The sequence below is a fragment of the Myotis myotis genome, unplaced genomic scaffold, assembly GCF_014108235.1.
Source record: "Myotis myotis isolate mMyoMyo1 unplaced genomic scaffold, mMyoMyo1.p scaffold_m19_p_2, whole genome shotgun sequence".
NCBI classification, from domain to species: Eukaryota; Metazoa; Chordata; class Mammalia; order Chiroptera; family Vespertilionidae; genus Myotis; species Myotis myotis.
In genome coordinates this window covers 172,748,820-172,760,987 of record NW_023416324.1, presented here as the reverse complement: position 1 = coordinate 172,760,987, position 12,168 = coordinate 172,748,820, and the positions used below count along the sequence as shown (strand labels likewise).

The window sequence follows — 12,168 nt, the reverse complement described above, 5'->3', positions numbered from 1 at the left end:
ATATTCCACCTTCTCCAGGGGTCCTGGCATGACCTCCTGTGCCTGAATTGCTTTACTTTTCCACCTTGGTTCCTGTTTTGGTACACTCATATCTGCTGCCCTCTATTAATATATAGTTGCCTGTGATATATCTTTGTTCCCTGACTAGATGTAGAGATCCTGGAAGGTAGTGAAATGTCTTATTTCATCTCTGTTTCCCCATTACTACCTAACATAGTGTTTCCTGATGGGTATTTTAATGAATGTTGGATTCCTAATTGGTACAGTTGACTGTCATCAATTATTGTGGGGTTCATTCATATATAAACTGAGTCTCCTAAGTATAAGACAGTGCTGGACAGCACTGAGGAACACACCAAAGAGTTAAGCATGGCCCATACCTTCAAGAGATTCAGTCATATATACTTATATATATGGTAAAGGTATTGAAATAAATCTAAAACAATTCAACAGTGGTGAGTACCATAGGAAAAGAATGAACAAAGTGTTTCAAGAACTTAGAAAACAATAATGAATGAACACATGTTCGATTATTTATGTTCCTATCCTACGATGGAACAGGGTGGTATAGAAGAAGCCTGGAAACATAGAGCGTTCACATCAAAACAGTTCAGAGGAGACTAGATCTTCTCACACCACTGAGGCCTATAAGTTCAGTGATTGTCCCCCGACTCCGACCCCCTAGCTAGTGGCAGAGTAAAACCAAAAGCCAGATCTTCTGACACCTAGTCCAGTGCTCCTGTTACTGTATCTACCAGAGGTCCCAGTGCTGACATCATGTTCCCTGCCACTCCCTCTAAACACCCCAATTTCACTTGCCAACAAATATGACTCTGTGCCATTGCCAAAATGACACCTGGATTATGAGATAGTGTGTTCTTTATGAGCACAGGCCAGATTCAGAGTAGCCATTAGTAAATACCTGATGGGTAGGAAGTGTCTAGGTACTACGTCCAAACCTGTTAACTAATTGCTATGCAGCACATTGGCAATTCTCTGATCCCTGGAGTAACATCGTAGCCTCTGACATTGTTCAAGCCTGTTACCCACCCCACCAAAAAAATTCCTGCAACTTTCATGTAAGGCCTGATCCATATGCCATATAGCTGGCCAATTGTTGCTGCAACCTGTGTAAGGAGAGTGTGCTCATTCTTACACTGTTCAAAAAGGGAAGGGAGCTAGATGGAGCGTTTACTGTGCATTGGGCCCTTTACATGCATGGTCTCCCTTAAGTTCAAAAACAATAGTGGGAGGTGGGGCTGTTACTGCTCTTTGTGGATGAAAAAAAATTCTGAAACATAAATAACGTGCTCAAAGCGGTGTCATAACTGATTTGTGTATAGGTGTGTCTCAGTTTCAGGTCACGGTGCTACCAAGCCATCGTGTCCCTTTCATTCTGATGCTCTTGTCACTTCCTGACTGTCTTCAGCTGCACTCAGCTCTCCAGAGAACTACACAGTGCTGATGGGCCAGGGCAAGTTGTGCATGGCCAGGTGCAGCCCTGTCACTCTACAGACTTTCATTCCCCACTTCGCTCTGCTAGTCACCTGACCCTTCCCACAGCTAGCCTGTTTTTCGTGGAGACATTTTAGCAGCAGTAAGCCATCAAGCTTAAGAGAAATTAAGCCCTGTTGTTTCCCCAACCCCATGCCAGGACATTACACCTATTAGAAGTCAGCCACACTGTGAAGGGGAATGAAATCAGAGCGACAGAACTCCCCTGGGACACAGCAGTGCTGCACATACAAAGAGTGGGGGCCAGCATGATGGCGGTGGGGGTGGCAGAGTGCTCATAACAGTCGAGCTGCTGCTCCCTGCTTCTGAAAGCTCCTGTGGCCTTCACACCCTGGGTGGCTCTGACCAAATTGTTCTCCTCCCACTTGCCAGCTTCAGGGCGGACAGGTTGATTAGCAGCCCCTGCCAGGTTTTGTTCCTATGTTTTTGGAGCTGGGCTGGGAGTGTGGAGGGGGTAGGGGGGGAGGAGGCTGAGAGTTCTTTGTTGGCTCTGCCATCTTCCCCACATGGCTTCTCTTCAGGAATGTCTTTTGAAACGGTGCATACTCAGTCTTGCTTCAGTTCCAGCAACCTTCCTCTGGCTTTCTTCTCTTGATGACGGGTGCATTTTATCTAACGCCCCTCCCAGATGTACCAGAAGAGCATGGGCTCTGTGGATTCCTGCCCAGTGCCCAGCAGAGATGTTGACTCAAAGTTTGTTGAAAGGGTGACAATATGAATAAGCGGCCAGCCTTTCCTGAAGTTTGCCTGGCTGATTGGTCACTTTTCCGCAACTGGCCCTCATAACAGGACCCAGGAACAGGGAAGAAGTTGGGTTGAAAACATTCTGGGGAACTGGGACAGAAGGGGAATAATGATGGGTAACATTTTTAAGTGTCTTGTCGAAACTTTAGACACTTTGCAAACATTATCTCATTTAATTTACTATCTGCAAACCTCAAGGTCCTTTTTGTTGTCGTTGTTATCTTCAGGTCACAGATGAAACACTGAGGCTCAAAGAGGTGAAATACTATTCAAGGCCACATTGCTGGTTGGCAGCAGAGGTAGGGGTCTAACATAAACCCCATGTGAGTCCAGAGTCATGGCTCTTAAACTTGACCTTGTCAGTAGGAACTAAGTTCCAGAAGGGAGGAACTGTGCTTTCTCATCTTTATATGTTCTGCAGTACCCAGCACAGTGCCTGGATGTTAAAGAAATGTTAGATGAGTTGAATTTGAAAGTGAGAGAAGTCTTGCATTCATTCATTTATTCAACAAACATTTGCTGAGTGTCTGCTATGTTCTGAATACTCTTCTGGGCCCCTGAGACACAGCAGTGAACAAATAAGTGTCTATACAGAGATAGACAAATAAGTGAGTTACATAGTGGGCCATATGGTGAGAAGTACTAAGGAAGAAAATGAGGCAGAGCAGTGGGATAGAGAAGGTGATATTTACTAAGAAAATGACTTGAGCCAACACTTGAGGTGAGAAAATGAACAATGTGTTTATCTGGGGGAGGAACATTCTAGGAAGAGGCAAAAGCAAGTGCAACGGTGCTGAGGTTAGGGCGGCCTCGGCTTATTTGACAGCATCAAGGAGGCTAATATGGCTGGAAAGGAATGAGGAGAGGAGGGTAGCAAGAGATGGGGACATAGCGTAGGGGGAGCTGCAATTGTAGTGACCTTGACTTTTATTCTGAGTAGGGGCTGGGGGGTAACCATGAGAGATTATTGAGCAGAGCAGTGACATTATCTGACTTAAGTTTTAGCAGATTGCTCAGGATGTGTGTGAAGAATAGACCTTAAAAGTCAAGAGCAGAAACAGGGAGCCCAGTTAGGAGACTACTGCAATAATCTGGGCAGAATATGGTGATGATTCAGGCCAGGGTGGGAGCACTGCTAGTGGTGAGATGTGGCTAGATTTTGGGTATATTTTAAATGTAGAAGTGACAGGGTTTGCTGGCGAATTGGATGTGGGATGTGAGAAAAAGAGAAAAGTCAATGATGACTCCATAGTTTTAGGCTGAAGAACTTAAAAAATGGAATTGCCATTTACTGAAATGAAAAGACTGCTGGGAAAACAGGAGAAGGTCAAGGAGCTTAGTTTAGTGCATGTTAATTATGAGATACTTATTTGATTTTTAAACCAGGAGTGAAACTAGGAGACTGGTATCCTGAAAAACAAGTGAAGAAAGTGGAAGAGAATTTGGCTAACCATGTCCAAATATACTTTACTCAACCAATTCTGTTGAGTAAAGTAGTGATTGAGTTTAGCCACATGGAGATCCTTGGCTTTGTAGGCTAGTGGTTTCAGAGGGGGAATAGGGGCTACATGCTAATTGCAAAGCTTTCAAGAATGTGGGAAGAAGAGAAATGGAAGGCAATGAGTACAGACAAATCTTTTGCACAGTAAATAATTTCCTATAAAGGACAGGGAGGAAATGAGATAGAAGCTAGAGGGAGAAGTGGAATCTGAAGAACGTTTTTAATATAGGAGAAATACATTTATGAGAAAAATAAAATATATAGAAGACTGAAGTGAAGGAAATAGAGGTAGAAATAGAAGGTAGATAGGTAGAAGATAGATAGATAGATAGATAGATAGATAGATAGATAGATAGATAGAGTTGCTGTAGCAATGCCTGTCAATAGATCAAAAGAGGATAGGATTGAGTGCACAGTAGAGGGGCTAGAATTAACAGCATGGAGATTTCATACCTTGTTACAGGAGAAAAGGTATGTAGGTGAGTAGAGATCTTATGGAAGATCTATTCTGACTATTTCCATTTTTTAATATATATATTTCAGAGAGAAAGGAAGAGGGAGAGAAAGATAGAAATATCAATGATGAGAGAGAATCATTGATCGGCTGCCTCTTGCATGCCCTACTGGGGATTGAGCCTGAAACTTGGGTATGTTCCCTTGACTGGAATTGAACCCAGGACCCTTTAGTCCATAGGCCAATGCTCTATCCTATCCAGCTAGGGCTGTTTCCATTTTTTCATGAAGCATAAAACACAGTGGTCAACTGAAAATGAGGAGGAATAAGAGATTTGAGAAGAGAGAAGGTATGATGTAGTTTATAGGACAGTGAGAGGGTGAATGGACTTGGGAAATGTATAATTCCAGGTAGCACCAATAACTCACTTGAGATAGGAAAACATATGTTGAGTAACAAGTTATTCAATGTGAGCTAAACTTCCAAGAGGAGAAAAATTTGTAGAATGGCTGAATTATGGAGTTTTTAAAGGCTTGAAATAAAAATTTTCTTACCTCGTGTGAGTCAAATTGTTTGAGGCTTCCACTCTCATTAAATTCAGCCAAGACATCCTTTATCTTCTTGGAAGAATCTGGAGAAACAGAGTCCACATGTGAAACACTGGTGAACAGCTGGTGGGAGATAAGCCAAGTAAATTCTCCCTGTCTAACCTTGGTTATGATGGAGCAGTCCCTCATTCCCAGGACCATACGGATAAATGTCACCCTACCCTTCTGCCCTCTCATTTCTTCTCTTTCTCTTTTTTCCCCTGAGTATACTCTTTCTCCTGCTGTATGAACTAGCTTACTAAAACACAAGTCTAATCAGGCTATGTCCCCGCTCAAAAACCTTTCAGTGGCTCTCAGTTTTTCTAGGATAAAGCATAATCCCCTTATCTTAATATATAAGTATGTGGTAACCTAGTCTATTTCTTAATTCTAACCTCAGCTTGCCATGTTTCAGCCACATCAAACCAAATTTCCAGAAATCCCCGAATAAACTGTGTACTCTTCATGGTATTTCTTCTCTGTATTGCAAAGTTCACTCAATTCTCACCACTCAGCTCAAACATCAGCCCCTTTGTAAAACATTTCTTTACCAATCAATTAATCATTCCCTTCCCTGGTTCTCATGTGACTTGTACATAACTCTGTAATAGCACTTGTCATATAGTGTTATAATCATTATTAGCTTGTTTATCTTGCCCATATCCTGCCTTAGTTCTACACTGAGAGCTTCGATGAGCTACTGAGTCTTTGTATATCATACCAAAAACATTTGAACAAAAATTTTAAAACATTTAAATTTTTGTTCATTAAATAGGATGGGTGGGCATTAGCCATGTGATACTCTGTCCTTGGTGCTGAAACGGGGACTCAAGATTCATGAAAAATAGTGGTTTAGAAAATTCTGCTTTCCATAGGAAATAAATCAGAATCTATTGGAGAAAATGGTGGATTCTTTTGGTGGAAAGGTTTACAAAGAAATTAGAAGTCAAGAAAATAGAGTCTATAATTTTTATTATAAATACGTTCTGAGTGCATCCGGTATAGTTACCAACACTCTAAATATTGAAGAAAACCAGGTTTTCTGTGCTCTCCCTGTTTTGCAGTATTCTGGATAATTAAGAGCTTTTTAAGCTCCACTACTGCCACTATTTAGACATCTGAGTAAAGGGCAATGTCATTAGAAGCTGACACAGTGTTCCTTGGTGTTCAGGTTCTTTGTACAGAGGGCTATGCTTTCTTGGGCCTACGTAAAGTAGACATGCTCGTGGGCCGGGATGTTCTCCATGGCATTGCTGATTTGGATTCAATAAAGCACAAGTTATAATCATTTCAAGATTGAGACATATTGAAATGCCACAGGAAAATGCTGCTGATGCCTAAAAATGGACATTCTTTCTGAAAGTCAAAACAGATGTTGAAAAACTAATAGCTCAGTGAGATCCAGGCAGCAGATGCCATTGGTTTGGACTGCTTCCATTCAATTCAGAAAACACTTTGGAGAATAAGATGCTGTAAGGTACTGTTGATGAATTAGTCAGGGAGATGATCTGAACCACTGTGGTAATAATAGCTTTCCTTTATTGGAGACCTTTACTGCATATTATCATATACTATCCCCTACCAATCCATACAAATTTGGTAATATTTTCTCAATTCACCCATGAAGAAGCTGAAATTCAGAAAACTTAAGTCATTTGTCTAAGAATCAGGGTTTAACTCTGGTCTAGTCGGGCTCAAAAGTAAATATTGCTTCCCAAAGATTTGCTAACACAAGGAAAAGTGTAATTGATGGTTTAGCAATAATATGAAGCTCTAGAAAGCATGTAGTAGAAGAAGTAAAATTAGTGGGGAGGAAGTCAAAGTAGGATGAGAGTGGTGTTTGGAATGAAGACTGGGGATACCCTTTGAAGAAGGTATCATTTGAGAAGGGGTGTAAAGATGCATAGGTTTTGAAAGGTGGACATAAAGTGGAAAAGGTATTTACAGAAGGGACAGGGTATAAAAATGTGGATTTGGGCATCACAGAACATTTAGGAAAAGTTAAAACTAGAGAGTAGTTTCAGAACAGATTTGTGGGGGCCAGATTTGAATGCCAAGTTAAGAACATTGATTTAAAACTGTTAAAATTTTTTTGAGTAGTAGAATAATATAACTGGGTCTTTGTTTCCTAAAGCCCACTCTGGCAACCTAATGAAAGAGAGTTTAGAATTAGGCTAGAGCTCAGTTAACACCATACATAAATTATATTCAAATTATTTTATGAGAAGCTTAATTATTTTTTAAAACCCCTATATTTTAGACTCTATTTTAATGGCAGATTTTCAGCTCAGCCAGAGTGGCCAAATTAATAAAGGTAAATTTCAGAGCATGAGTCCTCTTGGTGTGAGAGTAGTATAGAGCCAGTATTTTGATTGAGGACAAGAGAGTAATTTTACTTGAATTTATACTCTTGATTATTGTCACATTTTGCAGATTCCATAATTCATCCTAGCAGAAATCCTTTGGTTCTAAGTGCTATTGATCTAATTATGATTTATATTTAAAGGGATGAAATACATATCTATATGTAGATATATTTATATGTATAGATATATAGATATATATACTAATATATAAACTATATATACACATGTCTCACACATATATATATGTTATACATATATACACATTACACACACATATATTCATCATATGTTCATATTCAAGTATGCAGGTTTTAAAAGGGATAAAGAAGTATTATTTTAAATTTTCTAATTACTAGCAAAATAAATAGTAATTAATAATTACTAGCAAAAAATATAAATAGCAAAATAATGCAAGATATTGCTGGCTCCTTAATTTCCCTGAAAGTTCTTCCTCATCCCACATTTACTTTGTCTTGTTTTATGAGTTTATAGCAGCAATGCCTTTCCCTTTAAAAAGGAGAAACAATTGCACTGGTGGGGTATCTCCCAATATGCCAAGGTTGTGGGTTCGATCCCTGGACAGGACACATACAAGATCAACCAATGAATGCATATATGAGTAGAACAACAAATCTCTCTCTCTCTCTCTCTCTCTCTCTCTCTCTCTCTCTCTCTCTCTCTCTCTCTCTCTCCAATAAGTAAAAATTTTAAAAAAGAGAAACAATCTAATTCTCAAATATGATGCCTGTTACTTTCTCTTAGATGTCCTTTGATACTTTATCACAGTTTTCTTCTCAACAGATTTCTGGACTGGGTTTCTCTCTCCTGAGGAGTAAGGGGGTACTGCCCCATTCTGTTTCATCTTATCACAGTTAGAAACAATGAGGGGCTTCTTCAGAGCACTCCTATCTCACTCAGGCGCCACCTGTGGGCCAGTAGCACAAGCTCAGTTGGAACTCCCATTCAAAGCCTGCATGGTAGCACCACCACCAGACTCAAAGGTGATCAAGCTCCACTTCTAAATATGCAAAGTAGGGCCATGCCCACCATCCTTTGCAACAATTCCTATTTTGTTGAGTACTAGACATTGCCCTGGTCACCTTGTATATTTTATTTAAATCTCCACAATGACCCTCTAATGTAATAACGACCCCTATTTTAGAGAAGAAACTGAGGCTTGTGGACTTTAAATGATCCTTTCAAGGGTGCACAGCTAGTGAGTGGGTGACTGTGATTGAGAACATATCTAATAATGTGACACAGGTACTGGATTCATTGGATACATAACACTGGTAAGTCAGAAAGTAAGGCCCTTCCGCTGTGACAGTGGCTCTCAAACCTGGCTGCACCTTAGAATAAAAAAATTCTGTAACACATTGAAACCGAGGTCTCACCCAGACCAGAGTCAGCATCTCTTGGGGGACCCAGGAATTGGTATATTTGAAAGCACACTTCGGGTTCCAATGTACAGTCAAGGTTGAGAACCGCTGTGCAACGATGGGGTTTTATTGTGAGATATAAAGATTACCTTAAGTAGCTGAACATACTGGATAATTCCTGCAAAAGGAAAGCAAGGAATCACTCTAATAAATCTAAAATCACCGTGCTTGGCAGATATTCCCTGTTGTTTAAATGGACAACACTGAAGAACCCCACCCAAATGGTCAACTTATTCAAATACTTTGCAAGGTAGGGATACGTTTTGCATTAGCCCAAACTGGCAGGACCATCAACATGCAGTTTTACCCCAAATCAGGAGTTTAAAGACTTTTCTCTGTGATTAAGGTCACTGGTGGTAACAAATACCCAAGGAAGTTCCAATCCAAAATTGCCTCTTTATGCTTTATGTGCCAAGAATTCTGGGACCTTAACCAAGCACTTGTTCCTAGTGTTTGAGCAAATTCAAAGCCTTTTTAAGGAGAAAATATGGCCCTTCTCACAGGCACCTTTGCTGCCACAGTCGCATCGGACAGGGATGGCCTCCATCTGAACAAGCAGACAACCAGGAACTTCAGTGTGTATAGTTTATGTGCTACCTACACCAGAATCCAAAGTTTATGGACCATCTTCCAATTAAGAACATTGAGCATCTGAGCCCTATCAGACCACTAAACTTTGAAATAACTATAAATCAACATTTTCAAAAGTGAATCTGAAAACCCACAGATGAGAATGAGATTCTAAGGTACATGGTAACTCTCCTCAAAATTCTCTAAGAGCGACTCAAACTGTAACATGCACATGAACTGCCTGGGGATCGGGTTCAATGCAGATTCTGATTCAGTAGGTCGGAGTCCAGGCCTGAGATTCTGCATTTCAAATAAGATCCTAGATGACTTCAAGTATGTAGGTCCGTGGACCTCACTTTTGATGAGGTCTTAAGCAACACTCCTGTATATCTGTGGCTGACTAGTAAGGCTTGCCTGTCACAACACAGAAAAATCATCAATAAAACAAATAAGCAAACATGATGAGGAGGCTAGAGGAACATAGTCTACAGATTGAGAAGACCATAAATGACTCTCCACCCATGGAGGAAAGACACAGGAGGAAGGGGAAAGAAAGTTGGTACATGAGAATAAACAAGCAATTAGATTTTCCTTCTTCTGGTGAAGGCTGAGATGTATAAGTTTTCTAAGTACTCCAGGTAGTCAAGAACACAGCGAGATGCACAAAAGCAAGAATGAGCTTTCCCAAGAGTCCTGGAAAGACAGAGACACCAGGGCCAAGAGCACTGCTTCCACAGACACACCTTTCTATCCAGGATGAACGTGCCCAGAGCAGAATGTGGGAGCATGTGTAAGAAGGTTCAGCTTCATAAGCATGGACACCTCCCAGTTATACTTCTTTTCCCATTCACTGTTTATCCCCAGCATGTAGCCCATTGCCTGGCATAACATTGATGCTCCATGAAGATTTGTGAAATAAATGAGGGCAGAAAAAGGGATTGGGCTTGTCCTATATTCCCAGGGGCATAGGGAGAAAAGGTAGACCAGTGGTTGTCAACCTTGGCTGCATGTTAGAATCATGTGAGGAACTTTAGATACCACTAATGCCTGGGTCCGATGCCTACTGATAATGATTAAACAGTCCAAGGGCACAGGGTTATGTGGGATGTGGGAAGGACATTGGAAGTGTTCAAAGCCTCCCACTGCAGTTGAAGGCTGAGGACCATTGAGACCTACCAAGCTAACAACTGGGGCAAACCTGTCAAAGTAATGGTTCTGCCACAGTATTATCTATAATATAAAAGAGTAATATGCTAATGAGACCTAATGTCCTTCCAGACAAAGCTGGGGCTCTGAGGGAAGCCTGAGTCCTGGGTGCCTGCCAGTGGCCAGAGGGAACCCTAGGTCCCGGGTGCTAGAGGGAAGCCCAGGGCCCAGGTGCCAAAGGGAAGCTGGTGCTGGCAGCAGGGGGAAGGAAGGCCTACTCTTGCATGAATTTTGTGCATCAGGCCTCTAGTATATAGAATAAAAGAAAAAGACTTTACATTGGAGCAGAGGGAATTTTGGCTGAAATAAGAAAACCCTCTTTAGGATACTAAGATTTTCTGATTCAATCATAAATGATCTGAATGACTGGTATGACTTATTTGTGTAAGTAAAATTTGTATTGCTAGCAAAATTTCCCCTTTTCTCCAATTAATGTGGCCTCATCAGTCATATTTCAGGTGAATGTGGAGGAATGGATCAGACAGCTTGTACTTTCTTGCAACTAAAACTGTGGTCCCTGGGTCACCAGCATTAGAATGGCCTGGAGGCTTGTTATAAATGCAAAATCTGCCTGGCCAGTGCTGCTCAGTGGTTGAGCGCTGACCTATGAACCAGGAGGTCACGGTTGGATTTCCAGTCAGGGCATATGTCTGGGTTGTGGGCTCGATCATCAGTGGGGGGGTGTGCAGGAGGCAGCCGATGAATGATTCTCTCTCATCATTGATGTTTCTATCTCTTTCTCCCCGTCCCTTCCTCTCTGAAATCAATGAAGAAAAGAAAAAAAGAAAGAAAAAGAAGAGAAATGTAGAATCTCAGAACTACCCCATACCTGCTGATTCAGAATCTGCATTTTAACAAGATTTCCAGATCACATGCACATTCACATTTTACAGCCATTGTTCCATAGAAGTCTCCCCCTGTCCATAGATTCTGTGACTGCCTGTGGGCAGAGTCCGAGTCATCACTAATAAAGAGAGCCAGTTGTGTGAAAAAGATGTGGGTGAGAATGACAGTGGCTATCCTTTCCAAGATGGAAGCAAGTGGACATGGCCAATTAAATAGCAAGGTTTCAGAGAAGCTCACCTAGAGCCTCACATTGTTCTACAAGTCAGTCCTAAACATTTTCTCTGGCTCCCATATTCACACTGACAGGTTTGAATTTTGAGCTGTGAATTACATACATCTAAAAGTCAGAACCTTTGCCTTGCTTTGATATGATTTGCATGAAATATATTTCTGAATAGCACAATGTACTGATTCATTCTCTTTAAATGTATTTTAAAAATTTGCTCTATTGTAATTGAATTGGTATCTATATTAACCAAAGTATGGTTGAGGTTAGGCTCCAATGGATACATTTCTGTTTAATTTGTTAGAACTAAATTGAAGCAAATTGCATCTGACCTGGGATTGAGAACTTTGGTTCTAATTCTTATTCTGACACTGACCTCCTAGGTGACCTTGGGCAAGTTACTGGGGCCTTCTGGACTTAGTGTTTCACTTGTATAGTGGATAGGAGTTGGGTTTAATGATGGCTAAGATGTCTCCAAGTTTTAAAAGGTTTACAAAATAAAGCAGCCACTAGCTGGTGTAAGAAATGTTTGCTTTAATTTCTTAGAGAATTAAAACTCAAAATTGATACTCTATCATTTTTTTTTCTTTTTTGAATAAGCTGGTAGTTTCTTTTTTTGAAAAAATAATTGGGAGAAAAAAAAACGGATGAAAACTCCCCAACACCCAAATATCAGGATTAGAAGGACAATAAGCCAATTATATTTCTGAAGCT

General features: G+C 40.7%; 1 protein-coding gene across 4 annotated transcripts in view; it reads right to left on the bottom strand.

The window, feature by feature from the left end:
* Positions 1–12,168, bottom strand: part of DGKG (diacylglycerol kinase gamma) — a 206,065-nt gene that overhangs the window by 146,837 nt on the left and 47,060 nt on the right. For all 4 annotated transcript variants that reach the window (XM_036349800.1, XM_036349802.1, XM_036349803.1 and 1 more), the window contains exon 3: positions 4,769–4,845. In XM_036349800.1, coding sequence (XP_036205693.1) covers positions 4,769–4,845 — 77 coding nt within the window. The remainder of the gene's footprint in view (positions 1–4,768; positions 4,846–12,168) is intronic.